At 52.6% G+C, this 22,198-nt stretch overlaps 5 protein-coding genes across 5 annotated transcripts; 3 read left to right on the top strand and 2 right to left on the bottom strand.

The window, feature by feature from the left end:
- Positions 1-1,395: 1,395 nt before the first annotated feature.
- EsH8_IX_000849 (uncharacterized protein) lies at positions 1,396-3,119 on the top strand (the record flags this gene model as incomplete). Its single annotated transcript, XM_083267185.1, has 4 exons — positions 1,396-1,747; positions 1,810-2,463; positions 2,516-2,720; positions 2,771-3,119. The coding sequence occupies 4 exons, from the start codon at positions 1,396-1,398 to the stop codon at positions 3,117-3,119; spliced, it is 1,560 nt and encodes a 519-aa protein (XP_083130750.1).
- A 607-nt stretch (positions 3,120-3,726) lies between these two features.
- EsH8_IX_000850 (uncharacterized protein) lies at positions 3,727-5,190 on the top strand (the record flags this gene model as incomplete). Its single annotated transcript, XM_083267186.1, has 1 exon — positions 3,727-5,190. The coding sequence occupies one exon, from the start codon at positions 3,727-3,729 to the stop codon at positions 5,188-5,190; it is 1,464 nt and encodes a 487-aa protein (XP_083130751.1).
- Positions 5,191-6,564: 1,374 nt separating this feature from the next.
- Positions 6,565-7,407, top strand: EsH8_IX_000851 (alpha/beta hydrolase; the record flags this gene model as incomplete). Its single annotated transcript, XM_083267187.1, has 1 exon — positions 6,565-7,407. The coding sequence occupies one exon, from the start codon at positions 6,565-6,567 to the stop codon at positions 7,405-7,407; it is 843 nt and encodes a 280-aa protein (XP_083130752.1).
- A 424-nt stretch (positions 7,408-7,831) lies between these two features.
- EsH8_IX_000852 (uncharacterized protein) lies at positions 7,832-8,995 on the bottom strand (the record flags this gene model as incomplete). The annotated part of the gene is made up of 2 exons (XM_083267188.1): positions 7,832-8,440; positions 8,534-8,995. 2 exons carry the CDS (start codon positions 8,993-8,995, stop codon positions 7,832-7,834), a joined length of 1,071 nt encoding a protein of 356 aa, XP_083130753.1.
- A 1,675-nt stretch (positions 8,996-10,670) lies between these two features.
- Positions 10,671-13,021, bottom strand: EsH8_IX_000853 (Endonuclease/exonuclease/phosphatase; the record flags this gene model as incomplete). The annotated part of the gene is made up of 2 exons (XM_083267189.1): positions 10,671-11,887; positions 11,935-13,021. 2 exons carry the CDS (start codon positions 13,019-13,021, stop codon positions 10,671-10,673), a joined length of 2,304 nt encoding a protein of 767 aa, XP_083130754.1.
- Between the last annotated feature and the right edge of the window lie 9,177 nt (positions 13,022-22,198).

The raw sequence follows: 22,198 nt of genomic DNA on the forward strand, positions 1-22,198 counted from the left end.
TGGTCAGTGGTTAGAGCCAGCCTATAGATGGTACACAAGGCTTTTTAAAAGCTATCACTTGGTTAGATTAAGAGCCATACAGAAGTGTCCGTTTCATTCGAGGGAACCGGGAATATACCACGAACACCTGCTTCACTGGACATATTCCTTAAGCCACTGTTATTATAAAACAAATATAACGCTGTACAGAGGTGTGTATCTCACTCTACCTGCCTATTTTGCAAAGGGAGCCGTGCACACCACTTATCATTATAGAAATACTCCGTCTGGTTAATGCAGTTAAGAATTAAACAGAGCCGCCGTCTGGCAAAATAGGCGTTCAGTTACTATATAGCTATATACAAGCAATCCTAAGAAAAGTGACAAACTTCAAAAAGCCGTCCGTATGTCTCAAGCTTCTTTTACATCATGCTTCACTGGTTGAGCGATTGATAAAGATTTATTTCTCACCAGTCCTCATGTATTGCGAAACATTCATTTGTGGATGTGGGGTTCTTGTTTGACTTTTTTTCCGTGCAACTTCTGGGTGGTTACCTTCATCTTAGGCGAGGCAATGTAGGACAACCGCTTAGCTTTTGGTTTTAGCCATGCGTCCAGTCCATGATACTAGACTTGGATGCATGTAAAGTTCGAAGAATTGAGGAGAAATCCTTGATGGGGTCGGAGTGCCAGTAGCGTGGCTCTCAATAACTTACAGTGAGAGACGCTCGCAGCTCAATTTGACACACACTCAGCAGATAACAAAGTAGTAAAGTGTCATATGTTCCACGTTCGTTGACATCCAATTTTTGCCAATGTTGCGCCCATGTGGTGAACCTGAGCTAGTGGAGCGGGAGGTTTTGCCTAATATGACTTTAAGCTCGTTTGACACCGCTATGACACCGCTCTCGCAACTCGTCTAGCCGAAAGTGACCCCGAGAAAGATGGAGCTTAGCGATCCCACGCCGCAGGTTACAGTTCTAGCACGCGTGGAACTCCACCTCGGACCAACCCCGCTGTGGAATCGAACCAGTCCGCTCAGTTTGACAGATGGGCCACGCCGGCATGTCCCTGGCTCGTATGAGCTGTTTTGACCTCTCTCATCTTATCAGATGCATCTCCGAGGACGCATCGTGAGCTTGGCGCACTGACCCGCAGAAAACCTTGGAGGCAAGAAAAAATTGCTTCGTCCGATTCCCCATTTGCCTAGACTGCTTTCGCACCATGTTACGTTTTTCCCGGTCCCGATCCGATCCGGCCTTGGCCTTGGTAACGGATGTCGGTCACTGTCCGACAATGATGGGTAAATAAAGAAGCGAATTGCTGCCTTTATGGTAACATTCCGGTCGTTCCCTGTCCCTATCCTCTTTCATTCTTGCATTAGTTTGCTACCGAGGAACTGGAATCACTGCAATAATGGCGGCCCGCGCTGATCCTGAGTCCCACCGGCAGAAACAACCCGAGGACCTCGTCGACGAACTCCCTGAGGTATCACCCACTACATCCTCAGGTTCTGAGGGCCCGAAACCGCACCCCCCACTTTACTGGAAAATCGCTGCCGTAATCCTCATCTCATGCATCAGCTTTGGTTCGTCATGGAGTTCGGGAATCACCGGCGCTCTGAAGTCGACGCTCAAGAAAGAGCTGGATATCAACAACAAGCAGTTCTCGCTCCTTGAGGCTAGTGAGGACTTCATGGTTACCCTTCTCATCCTGAGTAGCGGTATCGTTACGGATAAGATTGGAGGTGCCAGTGCAATGTTGTATGGTGAGTTGCATTATTGCGGCCGTTTGGAAGTGCATTAATAGAAGAAACTAACGCAATGGCAGGCAACGTCATCTACTCAATTGGCTCAATCATTGTTGCTGCTGCTGCTCAGACGCGATCATTCAAGCTCATGATCGGTGGCCGGGTCATTCTCGCCCTTGGTGATATTGCCACTCAAATCGCTCAGTACAAAGTCTTCAGCTCCTGGTTCTCGCCTAACAATGGTTTTGCATCGACACTGGGTCTTGAACTCGGCATTAAGAAAATCGGCGGCTTCGTGGGCAAGTCTTCGGCCAACATCATTGCTAAAAACACTGGCAACTTCGCATGGGTATTCTGGGTCTCCGTCTTCATGAACGTCTTCACCAATATTTTGACCCTTGTCTTCTACCGCTTCAATGGCATTGCTCACAAGAAGTTCGGCAACGTTACCGACCCGGCGACCGGTGAGAAGCTGACGGAGAAGTCCAAGAAGTTTCAGCCTAAGAAGGTTTTGGAGCTGCCGTGGGTCTTTTGGGCAATTATGGCATTCTCATTATTCCAGACCAGTACTGCCGTCGTTTTCACTCAGAATGCAACGGAGCTGGCGGAGAAGAGGTTCAATATCAACTCCATCACTGCCGGTTGGTACTCGGCTACTTTGCAGTATGCCGGATTCTTCTTAGTACCGTGCGTTGGTGCTTTCATCGACATCCTGGGCAATCGTATTACGTTGCGTAAGTTGCTCGTTCTCAACAACAAATAAGGCAAAATGCTAATTGATTTCAGTCGCTGTGTGTGGTACAGGAGTTTTCCTTGCCATGGCTCTGGTCAACTGGGCCACTGATATAAAGGGAACTGCTGCTGCGTTTGGCATATACGCAGTTGCTTTCACTCTTGGCCCAACAACGATCATTGATAGTATCCGCACATCAATGTGGCATGGATCAGCATTCGGCTCTGCTTACTCAGTTAAGATTGCCATGAACAATGCGTGAGTATTGAATGTCTGGTAATATGAAATTTGATCTGACGAATCCATAGGATGAATATCATTGTTCGTGTCATCACCGGTGCCATTCAAGACGCCGATAACGATAGCTACGACCACGTCGTCATCGTCTATGTCATTCTCGCCGCTGCCTCTGTGTTGGTTTCGATCATGTTGATCCTGCTGTCTTGGTGGTCCATTGACTTGGGCAACCTCCAGTGGACTAGAAAGCAGCGCATCGCCAACGGTGAGCTATGGAATGAAAGAAAGAGAGCTTTCCATGAAGAGAACGGAGCACGGAACAAGACTATATCCAAGGTATGCTTCGGGGCCTTGATCTTGTTGATTCTCGGAGGTTGGTCGGCTTATTTCTGGGGCGTTGCGACTGGCAACAACTCCTAGTGGTTCAAACGTTATTTTGGGGTAATGTATCAAGTGGTCCCAGTATGCTGAGGTCTCAATGCGCTGTGGGGGAAACGGCGCAGTAGAACAAACGATAATGCAAAACATAATGAATACTAAGTTAGGAAAGAAAGGGGAGACTCTATAAGACATAAAATCCTTCTCTACTAGGCAAAAGTCGGAAACTTGTACAGTCGTTCACCCTCAATTGAGTCTCAGGAACTTGGCGACTGTGGACAGTTGCAACAACTTGGCGTAGATGCCCCCGCTCGAATCATCCCCTTCTTTTACTTCATATTCCGAGTTTTGAAGTACATGCATTTCTTATTGTAGCTTGGTAGTTTGCTATCGATAGTGGTCTCAACGTCGCCGCCGGGGCCAATTCTTGACCGAGTCGGCTCCGATAAATGTCGCCGATGCATCGCCTCATTTGGATCCACTCATTCCTCTCCTTCCCCGCCATCCTTATCTCTAACTTTGTGATTGACTTTGTCCTCGCTGAAACGAAATATCGCCCAAGAACTTAAGACATTCCCTTCTTATCACATCATTGACCCCTTTGGAATCCATATACTACTTCTGTTACTTTTTCTTTTTGCGTCATCATATGGGTTACGCAGTATCGCCGGGCGATCTGCCCGTACCCGGCCGGGACACTTATTTTTGGCTCGGTGAGATCAACAAAGCCAGCGCCGTCATCAACTCGGATGAGGGCCTCCTAGATCTTGACGTCGCTCGTCATGTAGCCCGCGGTCTTCAGAAATTGCTGGACTCCGGTAACGAACCGAATGCGGCACGCCCGAGTCTTGTCATCACTTTTGAGCCCCTTCTCATCCAGGTCGCCGGGGTCGAAGCAACTCTACTCCATGCTGGGCGCTCAAGTCAAGACATGCTCAGTACCGTCTCAACGGCAATTCTGCGCGACGCAGTGCTAAATCTGGCTTCACAACTCCACGCAACAACCCATCAGCTGGTTGAGATGGCGAAGATACATGCCTCAACTCTTGTGCCGAACTACACCAACGGCGTCGCCGCTCAACCTAATTCATACGGCCATTATCTTCTTGGTCACATCGCAGGATTACATAGAGATGCAGAACGTCTACGACAGCTTTATGCTCGACTTGACCGGTGTGCCATGGGCACCACCGTGCTAAACGGGACAAGCTGGCCGCTCAATCGTGAACGCATGGCCAAGTACCTTGGGTTTGCAAAAATCGTCGAGAACGCATATGATGCAGCGCAGATTACCTCAGCTGAGATACCTGTCGAACTTGGCGCTCTAGCCTCCCAAATTGCCCTTCACGCCGGTGCCTACATCCAGGATATCATGGTTCAGTACTCTCAGCCAAAGCCGTGGATCCTGCTTCAAGAAGGAGGTGACAACACGTATGTCTCAAGCGCTATGCCGCAGAAGAGAAATCCAGGCCTTCTTAACAACGCTCGCGCTGAGGCATCTAGAGTCGTTAGCTTGGGGGTGGGCCGGGCCATTCAGGGACATAATCTCCCTCCGGGCATGACTGATACGAGAGGGCTTGCAGACAATCTGGCTGTCGTCAACGGCGCGACAGGTGTGCTTAAAAACTGGTGGCGTATTCTTGACGCTCTGGTCATCGACGGAAACCGTTCTTTGAAAGAGTTGGATCTGGACTGGACTGCCTCGCAGGAGTTAGCCGACGTGTTGATGCGCGAGCATAAGGTACCCTTCCGCGTCGGTCATCACTTCGCCTCAGAAGTTGTCAGATACGCAAAGACGGAGGACCTATATCCAAGTAACTTCCCTTATCCAGAGGCGTCCAGAATATTCACAGATACTCTGAAACACACAAACCTTGAGAACAGTGGGTACAAATTCCTTAGTGAGGAAGAGTTCCGAGAGGCGCTCGACCCAGCTGGAATTATCAAACGCCGGGCCACCTCTGGAGGTCCCCAGCCTGAAGAGATAGAGCGCATGATAGGCGATTCGAAGAAGGCGCTTGAAGAGGTTAATAGCTGGGTTCAGGACCGGCGGTCTCATATTGACGACTCACTGCGCGAGCTTAATGACGCCTTTGGGCTGTTGCTTAAGTAGACTGCGTAGATTTTAGTTGCTCTCATCAAATAATAATTACTTTGTTGTGAATTATTTTCTCATGGCCCTCCAGCATACAAAGAGTAACTACGCCATGGAAGTGGCGACACCTGTAGCTAGATCATGAGTTACTCTTCTGCATATGAAAATCAAATCCACCATATTCGACCCACCTTCGCATTGAAAATGGTATACAACTCATTAAACAAATATTGAAAAGCTTATCAAAGACCCTTCTAAACAAAACCGTTTGAATGATGTCCCTTGGGGCTGACCAGCAGGTTGCGAGAGCAATCTCATCAATACTGTTTTCAACCCTCTTGCAAAGCACCAAAGATCAACTGAAAAAGACAATTGCACTTTGTACTTCTTTCTCGGTGAATTGTAACTGTCCAAGCAGCACATGTAAGTAGGGTATAGCCCGATAAAATTCACAACCATATAGTTGTCTTCATTCAAGGCCCAGCCAGCCCGGTGTGATTTTGCCTCCAGAGCAATTGCGAATATTGATGAGGAAAGTGAAAATAGACTGCAGACGAATGATTTGGTAAGGCTTAGGCTCAAGGTCATTGGTGGAGGCGACATTGTACAGCAAAAAAGAAACGTGAAAAATGAAGCAAAGCGAAAAAGTTAGACTGAACATGGCGAAGAATTGCCGAGACTGTGATAAACAAAAGACAAAATGAAGTATTGAAACACTTTATGGATATTCTTTATAATGTTATTGTTTCGGCGAAGCAAGTCCGATGTTGTAAATCGACTACAATGTTGCATTACGTAGATCCCGTCGTTGTAATTCAGGTCTACGGTTGGGTTACTCAGCTCCGAAAGAGACTTCATAACATATTACTGAGGAATAGGGCATGCGCTTCTTTCTTGATTTCAGTTACGAGATGTTTTCAAATGAAACCTGGGTCTCACGTTGTCATCACTATCAAGCTCGTATCGTCGGCGGCCCGCCCGGAGCGGATGGCGGATGTGTTCAGGCGATAAGCAAACCCCGTCCCGCCAAATTTGCCGCGGCCGTCTTCTAGATTGCCGATGAACGAATGATAACATTCTTGCCGTTATCTTCAAGTGGGACGTCTTGGCCATCAATCTTTTGGAATCCGGGCGACACTTTGTCCACATACACATTGTCTGTGGAATCCCACGTCTGATAATTCCCCCAACTGGAATTATTTCACCCTTTGGATCTAGTTGGAGGGAAAAGATAAATGCAGCGTGCCCCTTGAACTTCTTTTGAATTGTACATCCCAATGACACTTGTTTTATCTTTCGCCTCCCGTGTTTGTTTTCGTTGCATATGAGCCAAGGACCACAAGTAGCATGCATCTCTCAATCGCATCCATCGCATCTCTTCTACTCGCCACGATGACCAGCGCAACAACAACAAACTATCAATATGGCCCGAACGTTCTCCAGACGTATGAGGTCTACATTCCGTTGGCTTCTAGAAACCAGTCTGCACAGACCGATAGGTACTGGCTGGTCTACATCCACGGGGGCTTCTACCGTGACTTCGCCGTGAACTCAACGAGCATCAACCCCGCCATCGCCTCCCTCGAAACGAACAGCTCAGATGTTCTCACAAGCCAGGTTGCAGGCATCGCGTCGCTGAACTACCGCCTCTCTGCCCTCCCCGGCGTTCAAGCTAACAACACGCCACCAAACGAGCTGCAGAACGCGAGGTGGCCGGACCATTTGAACGACACCATCGCGGCCCTGAAGGACTTAAACAAGCACCACCCTATCGATGGAAAATATGTCATTTCAGGCCATTCCGTAGGTGCCCAAATATCCTTCCTCGCGGCCCTGGAGAGTCTTGGAGACCCCTCCATCCCCAAGCCGGTAGCCCTCTTGGGTATTAGCGGAATATACGACTACCCGCAACTCCACGCCACTCACCCTGACTACGACTACCTCGTCCTCAACGCCATGAGGGAGGATCAGCTGGTTAAGGCCAGCCCTTCCAAGGCTGAGGTAGAGAGTTACACTGCGCTGGGGTTGAAGGCGTTCGTTTTGGCACACAGCAAAGACGACGGGCTTGTTCCTTGGGACCAGGTGGAAGCAATGGAGGCAACTTTGCGGGCTCTTCCTGAAGTTCAAAGCAAGACGCATGTTGTGGAACTGCAGGGTGCGCATAACGATATCTGGCGTGGGGGCGTTCAGCTGGCGAAGGCGTTCACGGAGACACTGGCTCTGCTAAAAGTATAGACTGGTGGTTCTCTAGGTCGTTGACATTATAGTCCGGGAACTCTAAAATGACAACATTTCAAGGCTACATCGTATCAGTTCTGGTGCCAATCTGCGTATAATGATAATCTCTAAGACGGGCTCTTTATAAGGAAAACTTGTCCCCATCAAGCAAAGCTGCAACTGGCTATTTTAAGGTACTGCAAGACTACAACGCGGGGCCTTGCATCAACTCAAAGTCGAATACTACTTCATATATAACTCACAGTACAAAGCATAATTTATATGTCATTCGCCCCAGCTTTTCCGCGCTCGTGTTGACAGGATGGGGGAGGTGGAGAGGCGAGACCTCGCTGCCAGTCCTTTTAGTGATTATTGGAAATCGCTGTTTGACCAAAGCCACTTCCCCTACATTCTAACCGCTCGATCGTACATATTCATTCATTTACGAGCTCTTAACATTAGCCTCCCTCTTCTCCTTCTCAAGGTACCATTCCACGGCCCTCCGGATCCCCTCCTCTTGGCTCACCTCCGGCTTCCACCCCAGCCTCTCCGTCGCCTTGTCAATGACATACCACCGGTGCATGTTCGAGAACCGCACAATCTGCCTCGTGACAGGCGGCACCACCCCCTTGAACCAGCAAACCCACTCCAGCCCCCACACATACAACAACGCGAGCGTCAGGCTCACGGTCCGGACCTCCTCGGGCCTCGTCTCGTCCCCCGCGGCCCTCCACACCGCCCGGCTGAAGTCCCAGAACCGGAGCGGCTCGCCGTTGGTGATGAAGAAGGCCTCCCCCGCGACGCCCTGCGGGGAGTTGAGGAGCTTGTCCGCGGCGGCGAGGTGCGCGTCCGCGGCGTTGCCGGCGTAGGTCGTGCTGAAGAGGTTCGAGTTGTCTCCGATCTGGATCTTGTTGCGGCCGAGGCGGAGGTTGCGCATGATGGCCGGGGTGATGTCGTTGTCGCGCTCGCCGTGGACCGCGGCGGGGCGGAGGGTGCAGGTGCGCATGCCGGCCGGGTCGTCGTACTCGAGCGTCATCTTGTCCGAGGCAGCCTTGAGCTTCGTCAGCATTCCATCACCTTCGCCGTCTTTATCGGGGGGGTTTTTTTTTTTAGCAAGCAAGAATTACGAAATATGGCACCATACCTTCGTCTTGGGATAAGCCATCGTATCATCCCCCTCCTCGGCAAGAGGCAGACTCTCATCTCCACCCTTGATATCGCGGAACATCTCCTTCTGCACAACGCTCGCACTACTCGTCGTCACAAACGCCTTGACCCCGTTTCTCTTGCTCTCATCCAGCACATGCCTCGTCCCATCAACATTGATAAGCTTCACAAACTCATCCGTCATGTTCTTGCGCCCCACGGTCATCATCCCAGCGCAGTGAAAGACGACGGTCGGCTTCGTCTCCTTAACGACCTTGGCGACATCGTCCAGGGACGCCACGTCGCCGGCATGGTACGCCACACCGGGGAAGAGGTTGGCCGTCGGGTTGCGCGAGAAGACGGCAATGCGGGCGGTGGGATATCGCTCGCGGAGCTTCTCGACGATGTGGCTGCCTATGAAGCCGCAGCCTCCCGTGACAAGGTAGGTTTCGGACGCCATGATATTTTTGCTCGTGGCAGATGTTGGGCCGGGCTACTTTAGATGGCCTCAACTTGAGATGGCAATAGCTTTAGAATGGTTCTTATCCGCTGATCTCAAGACAGGGGCGAGAACGAGAACGAGAACGGCCGAAGGCTTTAAGAGGACGACGGAACCATCAAAATCAGTGGAGCCAACTTCGGTGGCTTTGCTTTATTCAATTCAATCCTACCGGTTCGTCATCAAGAAAACGGCAATTGAAACGGCCAAGACAGTGGGCGCGTTAGCGTAATCCGCGAAATCTGATATAAGCACTTGGTCGTGGGCCCATCTTCGGGGTGGGACAGTAATATTTCGCCTCTCCCCGGAACGCCCAAGCTTCCACCTGCTCCAGTCACTGGCCGTCACAAGCAAAGGCCCTGAAAGTTACTTTCTGCAAAACCACCTCAACCCTTTGAGCAAGTAACTAGGCACTCAATTTTCAATGGAGTTGACTCTGGGTGCTTGGAGTTGTGTAGTGCTCGGGGGGGTTCAGTCGGGATGCTAAACCCTGCATCTTTGCTCCCAAATCCCTGGTCGTAACCGGTAGTTTTACAGCGTAAGCACTACACCTCCTGCCGTCACACAAGCCGATACGAGTAGCCGCAAGATTCCGTACCAAATTTAGATGTCGTTATCTCCGGAGAATAAATGCACAGTCTGCATGTGCTGGCTGGCGCGGGGTGCTGCAGAGAGGAAAGCCGACAATCCGGAATGGACGGGGAGTGAGCAGTCCCGGGTGAGACGGTTAGATGGCCAAGAGGAGGGTTTTAGAGGATAGATAGGCCACGAGGAAAACGTGAGATAAAACCCAGGACGCCAATGAGCCGGGAGGACGCCCACGTCTTTCGGGTGCCGGCAAGGTGGTGCTTAGTACATTCCATCTTCCCCCTCTCCTTTTGCACCGACTGTCCTTGACTCCTGTGGCGCGTGTGCAACCATGGTCCCCGCCATAAAGGGTTAATCGTATGGTACTGTGCCACAATGGTGGTGTCTGTGCTGGTTCTTTATCTGCTGTAACATCATCCCCGATTTCAACCATTGCCAGCGAGAGAACATCATTCGACAACGTAACTCGGATAGGTCAACCGAGCCTATACACCAAAATCACTATCTAAACATCACCGGAGTCAAGAACGGTCAAGACTCGGCGGCCCAAATCGTCGGCCCGGTTACCTGCTGCTCCTGTCTATAAGTGCCAGCTCATCAGGTCCGATTCATTGCATCTCGCACGTCCGTCATCAAAAGCAGTTGGTAAAGACACACACGAACTGACACTCAGTCCCGTCCCAAGTCAGGTCTTCACCGATGATTGAAAAGTCCAAACGAATAAAGAATTGTAACGCAAGAGAAAACGCAGCTGGTTGGCTATATGTAAACAACCGTTCCATCTACAAAAGCCCCTCACTCCGCCGTATCCACACCCATGCCCCCCTAACCGCGCGTGACGATGCATTTCCGACGAAGAACCCGTTTCCTCCGTTTCTCTTTTCGTTGTTTTATCTCGTGAGCTTCGCCACCCTCCCCAAAAGACCTTCCCCCGCCAGTTCCTCCGATTCGCGAAACGCATCGCAATCCTAAACTCCGGCAAAAGATTTCCCTGAACGCACGACTGCTAGAGACTAAACTACTGAAACAAGTCGTCGGCCCTCCCCGTCTACCGACCTTGCCCTTGGCTTCCTGATCCAAAATCCGGTTCCGGGTGCGACTTCTTGTCCTTCCTGGCTTTGATGACGAACTCGGCCATGATCTGGATATGATCGGCCGGGAAGTGGTAGTTGGGGAACGCCGGCACCCGCTTGAGATATTCGGCGTCGGGCGGGCCCAGGAGGTCCACCACTTCGAGTGTGTTGGTCGAATACCACAGATAATCGATGACGTCTGAGAAGCCAGGAGTGTAGTTGGTGAAAGGCATTTGTTCGGGGGTGTTCTTGAGATGCGCGTAAGCGTCCCGCAAGCTGAAGGGGTGCTCGATACCGTCCCGCGTGAAGCTGCCGTACTGGAAGCTAGCCAGCTCTTGGTGATTGGGTGGGACACGTCCCATCGACAGGAACTCGTAGACCGAGCTGTCTTCTGTTGAGTTGAAATCTCCACACACCAGCAGAGGAATGTCGGTATTGTTGCGGTATTCCTGGCTAGGACCGGGCTCCTTGGCTGGCGGTGGCGGCTCCTCTCCGTCCTTGCCGGTAGCAGAGAAGGTGATGGGCTTCTTGTCCTTAAGTGCCGGCCAGCGAACGTACTTCTCAGCCAACTTTGTAACCTGGTCCATCAAGATACCCGTCTGGATAAGCTTAACGTCTGCCAAGACCGATTCCCACGCCAAATGTCCGTTGACGAGTATGATGCGTGAGCCTGTGGCTCGGCTCTCTAGGAATATGATAACGGCGATGTTGTCCTTCGGCATGACACGGTTGAAAACGTCGTGCTGGTTCTTCATATCCGGGCGGTTGATGGCGATGGCGGCGAACTCAATGACTTGCTTGTCGAGCAGAATCCACTTGCTGGCCTTGTAAAACGTTGCACAACCGTCGACGCCCTGCGCATCCTTTTCTGCCATCGTCTTCGCTCGGGTCTTTGGCCAGTGTACGCCCTTGTAATCCATTTGCGCCAATTCAGGGCTGAACTCCTCCTTAAACGCCTCGGTCGAGATCTCCTGCAAACACAGCAGATCGGCATCCTTCTCGCGTAATTCGTCAAAAATGCAGGCCTTCCGGTATTCCCAGTTCAAAGCGCCCGTCGGCGTGTATCCATATGTTTGCGGCGTCGCGTACTTGTCGCACAGGACGTTCCAAGAGAAGACTCTGACCTTTTCCAAACTAGGCGAAACATCTTCCTGCACAGTAATGTACTTTCGAGGGGCGGGGGGAAGCGGCACTGAGATGGTTAGCTGATGACAGCACGCGCCCAGGAATTCTACATACCTGGAGCTTGCTCTTTGAGGAGGTTGATTAAGCTCTTCGTGCCCTTCTCCATTATCTCTTGCTTCATATCCGGGTCAAGAGGGTTGCCCTCAATGCCAAGAACTTCCAGTAGGTGTAGGGAGCCCAGTTCGAAGGGGAGGGTTTGAATCTGGTTGTCGAAGAGTAACAGCTGGTTGAGGTAGGTGCACATGCCCAATTCAGGGGGGAGGATTTTGATCTGGTTGAAAGAGACGTTGAGGTACCGGAGCTGACGCAATTGGCCGATCGCCGGGGGCATGGACTGGAGCCTGTTCGAGGCAATGAAGAGATCGTGGAGGAATTGGTAGCGGAAGAGGGCCGGGGCGAGGTTTCGGAGTCCTTGGCCACTCAGGTCCATGTTGTGCCAGTTTTGCCGTTCCTTTGTCTTTTCTAAGCTGTAAGGCCTTCTCCTATCGTCAACGTCGTCGTCCCCGCCAGCTTTGCCCGAGGTGGGTGAAGGTCCAGCGATGCCACGATTCTCCGAGGCCTTTAGTCTTGCGTAGTAGTGCGGCTGGTTTTGTTCGGTCATGGCGCGATGAGCTTGTTTCGACTCCTCGAAGAGTCGGAGTTGCTCCCCCCAGTGTTCGGTTATCTGCTGTGCTTGCCCCCCTCGCGTCGCTCCCCCCTGGCCGTTCTGCATGGCATTGGTGCTATACGGGCTAGAGTTCCCCATGACGCCGGAGGAGAAGGCTGAGTGGTGGCCCATGACGCCGCCGTTGCCATTGTGCGCAGCATGTTCGGCCTGGGCAGCTTGGTGGTGCTGGAGGTGGGTCTGGTGGTGTTGTTGTTGTTGCTGCTGGTAGTTGTACAGCATGGGAATGCCCCGGCCGCCGGGGCCCCCATTGATACGGGAGTTGTGGCCCTGCTGATGGTTCTGGGAGAACATCCCTAGCAGATTGGCCCGTGGGTTCGGGTTGGAAGTTGGGTTGGGAGAGGGTTCCTTCGGTACGAAGCGGCTCAGAAGCGTGTTCAAGAGGGCGGCGTCGGTGGCGGCGGTTTCTTTCGATATGAGAGAGTTGAGGTAGAGATCTCCGGCAGGGTGGTCCAGATAGCGAGTACCATCGGCCATCTACCTGACATTCGCGGTCGTTATAGTGGTGCCTTGGCTAGGATGCGGGCGAAGAGCAAGCACTAGGTGTGCAGCAGCAACTTATGTGAGATTGGAAGCGAGGGACAGCCAGGGTAGCTCGCGTCTGCGCATGGGAGTCGAAGACCGGGTCCAGCTGCATCGAGTATCGGTTCAGACAATGGAGGGTCCCGGCAGCGCAGCGTGCTTGTGCTATCCTCAGGCGCCCATGAACCGCGTCAAAAGATATGAGGTTGTCGGGTCTCGAGTTTCGCGTGTACGTGGTACGTGGTACGTGTCTTTCGCTCTGATGATGTAGTCGGTTAGGAGGGGTCTGGGGACAAGCGAAGGGCGAGTCGAGCTCAGCGGGAAGAGCCTACGTTGGGCAAAAACTGGACAATGGTCGAGAGACGCGCTGGATGCGGCGGAAGACTGTCTGGATAAGAATATGTCTGGTCAGCGAGGCCAGCTTGGGAGAGTAAGACATGAATGGGGCAAGGTCCAAGAGTAGGGGTTGGATCTGGTTGCGACAAAGGCTCGGCTGGAGCAGCCCCCCTGGGGGCCCTGGGGACGTATGGGCGGGGAATGGGTGGATGACATACCGTAACGAGTGAGCGCAGGGCGTTTCTTGCGATATCTCTGAAGCAGCCAATGAATACTGAGTCTGAAAAATGCGGTCGGAGATGCAGATGATCCAAAGATAGAGCCGTTGTGGGTGGGATTGACTCGATCTTGACGATAGAGCGACACAGGACACAAGGCCGGCGAGGTTGCGAGCTCTAGCGTGATCACGTGACTGCAAAAGAAGCACGGGCCAGAAGGCGAGGTCCACTGGAGCAACGTGACCTTGCCCGTGACAGGACGGCACAGTGTGGCAAATGTCGGGTGGTTTTTACACAGATCAAGTGGTGTGACATGTGGTGGTATTATGAGTAAATGGAGGAAACAAAAGAAAAGAATGCCGATCCTGGGTGGGTATGAGGCATGGAAATATGGAGGAACCAGGTCTGCCCAGACCACTTTTCACAGCGTGAACCTGTCAGCTGCGCACCACAGTACAGGACAGTGCCTGTTTTCATCCGCTGCTGAGTTCCCTCAGGTGAGGTATGGTGGTGTGAGTGAGTGAGCTGATGGCCTTCTGTCGATACGGTGATTAATCTAACCGGTATGTACTATTTATGGAAGGACTATTTAGTTACAGTCTCGGTCACTTCGATATGCAAGCTCTTCGCAATCGACCCTTTCTTCAAGGGAGGACGCTGGATGAAATGAAAGCTCCCTCAACATATAACATGACATTTATGAGTAGAAGAAAATTATCGAAGCTGATACGCTTTAGTGTTAGAAACACTCATAACAAAACCTATAGGCGATGAATTATTTCACTGCGTAGGTGCAGCAAGTGTACGAATGTGGCTTCTTATTTTAAATCTCACTTTTGTTTACGCATGGAGAAGGTTGTCTTACTTATTGTGTAAACTAACCATAAGATATGTTGGTCATGTCTGTATGCGTGTTTTGCTGAAATAGAAAGATTTTCGTCTCTTAGGTCTTGGTGACTGCAATTCAATACTTGAGTGACTACATATGAAACAGTTGTTCAAGCCACCAACGTCTGATTGATACTCTAATCAATAGTACTGGTACAGGGCTGGCTCTGGCAAACTTTGAAGTTCTTCAAGGTTTAATTTATAACAAGATACGCCATAAAGTAAAATAAAAAGAAAATCTGGGGCGTTTGCGTCTCAAGCCTCGCCGAACAACGAATGGTTGCCAGCAGCGGCAAGGCCAGAAGGCTCGGCTTTGGTTCGGGCGAGGTCTTGGGACTGATATATGGAACTCAGAAATTGGGACTTCAGCGTATGTAATCAGTTGTCGGAAATAGTTTGCTCACCCAAACTATGAGAGTGGTATTCAAGTCCCTATCAGCTGTTTCCTTTCCAAGAAATTCAAGTCAATTACAGATGACCAGAGCATGCAAAGTAATAAAGGCTAATTAACAAGCAGATGAAAATGAAACTGAGAGAGAGGAAGCATGGAAGGGATATTTATATCTTTTGTCCGGCGCTATCAAAATTCGTGGGTATCCGTATGAATTGAAGTATAAGTGTATTGGCGGCCTAAAAACGTTTTTACTATTTGATTTCGACCCTTTTCTAATCCTTCAAACCATTTGGTTTGCCTTATTGGCCATAGCTATCCTGTTTTCCGGGAACTGCGATCTATCATCTATGCATAATTGGCATCAGTTGCCGGCAGCTCCAAGTATCACATTGCATGGGTCGATTTTATGGTTTTGCCGTGACGTGAGCAAGCATCACCAAACAGTATTGGTTTGGGACGACTTAATACACAATACAAGATTTGGATATGAATCGAGAGTGTAAGTTTACAGAGTACTATGGGCAATCTCCTTGGATGGATGAAGTGACAATACTCATCGAAGCCAAGTGGACAAGTCTCCCACCACCACCTTCTCACTAAGTAGAGTATGAATATGATCGGGAAGGCCAAACCAACGCGCAACCCTTGTCACGTCGTTTCTATGGGCTGGTAGGATTCCGAACCGCCTCCCCACCAACTGTTTACGCCAACCTTGACTTCAGCCTTAATAGCCGGACTCTGCCGCAGGGCCAAGCCAACGACCCAAACAGCCATGCCATGGCAGCGTCGTAGCACCAGACTTGCTCAAAGAGAACACAAGCTGCCCCGCCAGATACACGCCCTTGGTACACCGGGCCGTAGGATGCCATGCGCATGTTGCGAATCCGGGGCACGGCCAATAGGTGGTGCCCCCCGGGAAGTCGGGATATGTCCTCCAGAGCTGCGCCGGCATGGCGGACATACTGCCTGAATTTTAGGATCACGCATCCGCAGACAGGCCATCCAGAAGAAGAGCAACCATAAACATTGTCTGGTATCATTCCCGAGCTTTTCTGCAAGGAAAGTCTGTTGTCACGGATTAGGTCTAGGGACGAGCGACAAATAACAACTACCAGTTTGTAAGTCGACCTAGAAACCTCGCAAACCTAACGCCAAAAGATTAGTCAAAGACGAAATATCGATGCGTCCCCAATGCTTCCAACACTGCCACCCCTCTTGATCTGTCCTCGAGTCTCTCGAATTAACGGATGGCTCACCCACACCGGATGATTCCACGAATCCGGGATCCCGGAGGAGCCCCTCCCCCTCATCACGGTCGATAAGACGGCTAGGCCATGCCGGGTTGTCTGAATCAGCCACTCAGCGACGAGCATCTGGGGGGAGCGGGGAGGGGAGGAATCCCGTTATCCCATCCCACCTCATCCCGCTCTCCCTCGCTTGGCCACTCATGCCCATTTCGACAGTAGGGCGCGGCACAGCAGCAGGCTGCATCTAGAGAAGCACATGCTCAATAGTTTCCGTCCCCTTCATGCAGCTTTTGTTGGTTCCTTATAGTGCCTTTCCCTGTGTGGACATTTCTCTCCCATCTCCTCCACTCTCGGAGATGGGTGGCGTGCCCACCTCCCTATTCTTGACCCCCGGACGGCACGCAACACGGCCCATGAAATCGTGAACCCATCCGAGGACGAGCAACATCCAACCAAGGACAGGACACTGATCTAGGTTTTCTCTAATCTTTATTGTCTTCCCTACACTGCAAAGACGCGATGCAGAGCTGCAATGACTAGTTGCAGAACCGAACGGCCAATGCCCGAATCGGTCTTGGTTGCCACGCAAGGCCCTGCAATGCAATATGCACTCGGCGCCGGTTTGCCACGGGACCATAGGCAATTAGTCATGAGCCTGTCGGCTCTAAGCAACGGGACGAGGGCTTCCTCTACGCTGTCTGCCTGCCTGAGAGGGAGGGAGGGGAGGATGATCGTGGATATCCCTATCCGGCGTGGATGTGTGCCGTGCGTGTCTCTGCGTGTGTTTGTAGAAGTATAGATATACAGTTTGGCACCAATCGACTCGCCAGCCGCCGACCTCCGATCTTCTGGATACTGAAGTGTTGGGCCCGGTTTCTTTACACTCATATCAAGCAAGTGTTCGTCCGTCTTTTGTTACACAGCCCAACTATTTTCATCCACTGGATAGTGACGGCGTCAGTTCTCACCTTGAGAGGCAGAGAACCAAACGGCAGGCAAAAAAGCTTGGCTGCTGCTAAAGCTCGATATCCCTGTGGCCGAATATTCCCGATACGCTTGCACTCCGTCGTTCGACCAATCCTTATTCACCGGACAAGCATAAACACAAGCATAAGCTGCCCTGTCCAGCGTGTGAATCGAAACGAAACGAAACAAAACCAATATAAAATCCAGGAGAAAACAAAGGGGAAGAAGTAAAATAGAAAAGCTCGATCGGACTCGCAGGGCGGATGAAAGAGGACGGGCTCTAGCGACGTCTTAGAGCCAGCTCAGCGCCGGCGAACTCTCCCGAGCTGGTGCACTGTCTCGTGAGTCGTAGCTTCCGCGCGTCGTGCTCGACCTCACCTCACTAATACGACGCCAGCTTCCGCAGTTGGCTGCATCATCTGCATTTACACTTGCACTTGCGCCTGCATCTGCACCTTCACCTGCCATCCGGGAACACCACCGCCAGATCGGACGGGAAGGGTTCATTCAAGCTTCACGCCCACGATTCAGGGTCCAACCTCCTCTCACCGGAGATCGACCACTGTCGCAGCCATTGATCGCACCCCAAATCGCGGTGTGCGCAAATCCCTCAGTTACCATCGACCGAGTAAGCATTGGACCCTCCGGCGCCCCGAGGAACGGGTCACGACGACTCGGATGCCGAGATTGCTGGCCCGCTGAAGAAGAGAACCCCCCTCAACGGTACTCGGAGAAGGAGTCCAAGGCGGCATCCTGCATACATCTCTATTGCTCGCAGACCCCGAGGGCCCATGTGACGTCTGAGACAAGCCGCCGATCAGACTATCAGCGGGATTGCTCCCAATTTATTACCCAATTCGCGGATGAACGATAACGAGATAGCGATCTCCGAATACCAGGTAACAAGCGGTCTCGGAGAAAGACGGCGACGGTTGGGCCATACTTAGGGTGCACAAAGTCATTTCGCTTTGCATTGCGACCTCGGGGGGGACCGAACCGCCCTTGACTTGATTCCGTCTGTCTCCGAACAACCGGGAGAGACACCCAAAGAAAGAAAGAAAGAAAGAAAGAGAGAGAAAGAAAAGGGGGGGAGAGAGAAAACACACCCTCTCAGCGAGACCTTTCCGTCACAATTCATCGGCGTTGCCTCGTCTCTGCTTCCTGCTTCCTGCAGCGGCTTTTCCGCTGCCGATCTCGACTGGGTTGGCTCAGTCTTGGGTTTTGGGAACCAAGGTTTGGCGGAACCCACTGACCGGGACGCTACGTTACGCTGTCTATCGGCCCAGGGCCCCCAACAGGGCAGGACCGTGAGGGAAAAACAACCAGCACGAGCTGCAAGGTCATCACAACTGCCGCGAAGGGAAGGTCCCCCACGCTTCGAAACGCATCTAAGAAGAGAACTAAACGAACGTCATTATCTCGCAAAAGCACAGGATTTCCGTTGCACCCAAGGAGCCTGTTATCTGCTGCTGTACGCCTCTTGGCCCGGCCATCGTGCTCTCGCTGTGGCACGCGACACTCCAAATTCGCCGAGGAAACGGCACGGCGCGGCGACGGGAGCCATTACAGACAGCGCAAGACGAAAACAGGCCACGGTAAAATAGAGGAAGCAAAAAAAACAAACAAAAAAACACCACCATCCCATAAGCCGACGTTACAAATACCCGGCAGGATTCGAGCCAAGTACGTAACTTTTGCCAGGCACCGCCGACGAGGGGCCGTCTGTGGTGAAATTTGATCCGTCCATTCCCTCGGTACCACTTCTCTGCGGGAACCAAAGCGAGGCGAGGCGAGACGAAGCGAAGCGAAGCGGCGGAAGACCAGGCCAGGGCTCCGGACCATCAAAGGACAAGGACCGGGCCTGAGGCCTGTCGAGAAAAGCTCAAGCGAAAGAACGAAGGACGAGGAATTGACGAATTGTCGACCAAAAGCTCTTGACAGTCAACCAGCCCTCCTGTCTGCTCTTCTCCCGTCCCGCCGTTCGGCCTTGCGGTCCCCATCCGTCAAAGTCGGCCCCCTTCCCATTACCCTACCTTGGTCCTTGACTCCTTTGACATTGGACACCCGGCGGGATAGCGAAAGCAAAACACGACTCGACTACTGTTCAGCTCGGCGGCATTTCCCCTCCAACACAAGTGCAAACCAACCCAGCCAACCAGGACCCGTCAGTTATCCGTCGGTCCATCATCCCCCAGTCCCGTCTCCACCGGGGAACAAGCGGCCGGTATCCCGCCGTCTCAAGATTTCAGAAAGAACCTGGGACAAGGTTCTAGAAGGACGGGGCTAGCTCCGGAGGTCTTGACTCTTGTCGTTACCCGGAAGTACCTATACCAGCTGTCGAAATCTTCGGCGGCCAGCAGTCATTCTCATTTCCTGGTGGCGCACAGCGTACACAAGTCTTTGGCAACCTGACTAAGGTCAGTCAGGTACAGCAGGATACACGATTCGATTCGATTCGGCGGCAGTTCGATTGTTGCAATCAGCGGCCCGATCCACTCTCGACCGACAAAGGGATCAACACAAAACACACACAAACGGCGACGGACCGGGGTGTGCGGTCTTTTCTCTCTTGTCACCGGGGCTCCGCCGGTCGTGGGTCGGTACACGCACGTGTAAACAGCTTCTTGCCTGTCAGAACCCGGCGCCCTTTGCTCTACCACCCGTGCAAGCACGATAGGTAGATTGATTGCCTTTTATTATCATTATTATTGCCATTTTGCCGGGGGCCTGGTTCCCGGGGGCTTGACCTTCACCGTTTGCTCCCAAGAGTGTTCCCCCATTGCAGGCATTCCTCTACCCTGGGGTTAGGCTCAACACACACCGAACCAACGACGCCCACGGACTTTTAGGGTCGACAGACTGTCCGAGTAGTCACTTGACCACCTGGCAGACAGACTGTTGGGTTCGATCCCGTGCTGCTTGGCTTGCCTGGTTGATCCGTCATTGAGCGCCAGGCCAGGTGCAACAGGGCAGCCGAAACGGGACCGCAGTTTGAGGCAGAGACATTGAGACAAAAGAAGGGCAGCAGCATCAGGAGTCGGCCCTAGTGTTGGCTCTCCCAAGTGCCCCGCGGACAAAGAAGCAAGGGCGATTGGGTGGGTTTGCCTCAGGATTACGGCACCGGGCGTCCCGAGGAGTTGGATTGGGGGCTGAGCGAGGCGTCTCTTGGGTCTCGTTCGTGTCTCTTGGTGTCCACCTCTGCAGCAGCCTCATTCGCTCCCCTGGACTGGCTCATCTGCTGAAGAAAGAGGACAGAGGAAGAAGGAATTACGTCTCGAAGCAGACGCCATTGTGGACGACTCTCATACGTACCAGCAGCAGCACACAAGGAACCGAAGGTTTGGGTTGGGTAGTCACCTGGGCCCCATCTGCCGTATCCCAGTCCTGCCGGCGTTTGTGGCTCCTGTCAAGACGGGGCTAATTAAGCTGGCGAGGCGAAGCGTGGAGCTGTGCCCAGTCTGTCAGCCAAGTTAGCTAGTCCGCCCGGTCCAAGTCGACGAAGCTTTGACAGTCGACACAACCAACACAAGGCACGCACAAACGTGACAACAAAAGGTCAACAAGGCGGTACACAAACATCAAACAAAACAACCAAACAAAACAAACAAACAAACACACGAGCAGACAGCCGGGACCACCACAACAGCCAACCACGCCTTATCCAGGAACCAAGAGCAAGCGAAGAGGCCGTCATTGACACGGCACACACATAGCACCCGTACCAGCAGACGACGGCTGCATAGTGCACTACGCGGGCCAAGGCAAAGGGGCCGACGTGGATCACCTTGTCGGGGAGGCAAACAGCACAAAGATTTTGCAGGGCAGTAGGACTGACTGCGTGGTAAAACACACGACACGGGGCCAATTAAAAGACGGGGAAAGCTAACTGCCACTGATCTGCCCTGGTCTGGCAGTGGCCAACCGAACGGAATTCCCCTGCCGGCGCGGTGCGGTGCGGTGCGGGTATACTGCTCGCTCGCTCGCCTTGCCTTGGCTGGGCTCATCTCTGGAGACTGGGCCGGCCTGTCACCTGTCGCCCGTCTGCCGTGAGCGCCAGGCCAGGTGGCCTCACCTGCCCCTGTAAACACGGTCGGCAGTGTGCGCTCGTTGAGTCTTCACGTGAACGAGCCCGCCAAACAGGGCTGCCCTCCTGTCTTTGGCGACCGACTTGGGCTGGGCCGAGTTGGGTTGGGTCGAGTCGGGAGTCGAGCTGCCTTGACCAGAGGTGGGACGGACGACGACGACAACGACGACGACGACTCGAGAAGCGGCACCCCGTGCGTTGCCGTCATTGCAAAGCAGACCTTGGTACAAGCAAGCATCAAGCATCAAGCAGCGTCCAGCAGGTGTCCAGTGCTTCTTCCCGCGGCCGGCGCTGTCGACGTCAAGCTCGAGCAATTTCTTTTTTAAATCTTTATTTATTTTTTACCGGCACGGATACGGCCACGTTTGGTTGGTTGGTTTCCCCAGGGCAGGCCAGGAGGTGACGCGAGAGAGATATCCGTACCGTCGCTCTCGCTCACACCCTCCCCTCTTTTCCCCTTCCTTTGGGCGACTTTTGTACCTTTGGACGGGCCGGGTTGAGGCAGCGTACCTGCAGGCCACGCAAGTACCTTGTCCGCTAATGTACGCAGCGCCAGGTGCTGCAAGGTACAAGGCGCCCAAACGAACCTCTGGTGGATCCTTCCACACCCTCCCTGGTCGACCATCCTTCGTTCCTTCGTTTCCCTCCCTCCCTCCTGCTTCCGTCTGGTCTGGTGTTTCCTTGGCCAGTTAGTTCTTTCCGTCTGTCTCTGCGCTGCGTGGTGTGGTGTGGATTGTGTGGCGTGGCGTGGCGTGGCGTGGCGTGTCTCTGGCGCTCTGCAGCGGCAGCAGCACCAGCACCAGCACCAGCAACAACCGCAACAACAGCAACAGCAAGCGTCTGTGCCGACTTCCCCCTCGTCCTTCTCCTTCCCCGCCCGGAGAGCGCACGCTCTCGTCAATTTGCGGCTTCTGGTACGGATATTATTCATCCTGCGGTCCTGCTCCCGTCGCTCGTCGTCTGTCGCAGCCAACACCTACCACATTCGAGAGTCGTCCG

Source organism: Colletotrichum jinshuiense, chromosome 9 (genome assembly GCF_051148585.1).
Source record: "Colletotrichum jinshuiense chromosome 9, complete sequence".
NCBI classification, from domain to species: Eukaryota; Fungi; Ascomycota; class Sordariomycetes; order Glomerellales; family Glomerellaceae; genus Colletotrichum; species Colletotrichum jinshuiense.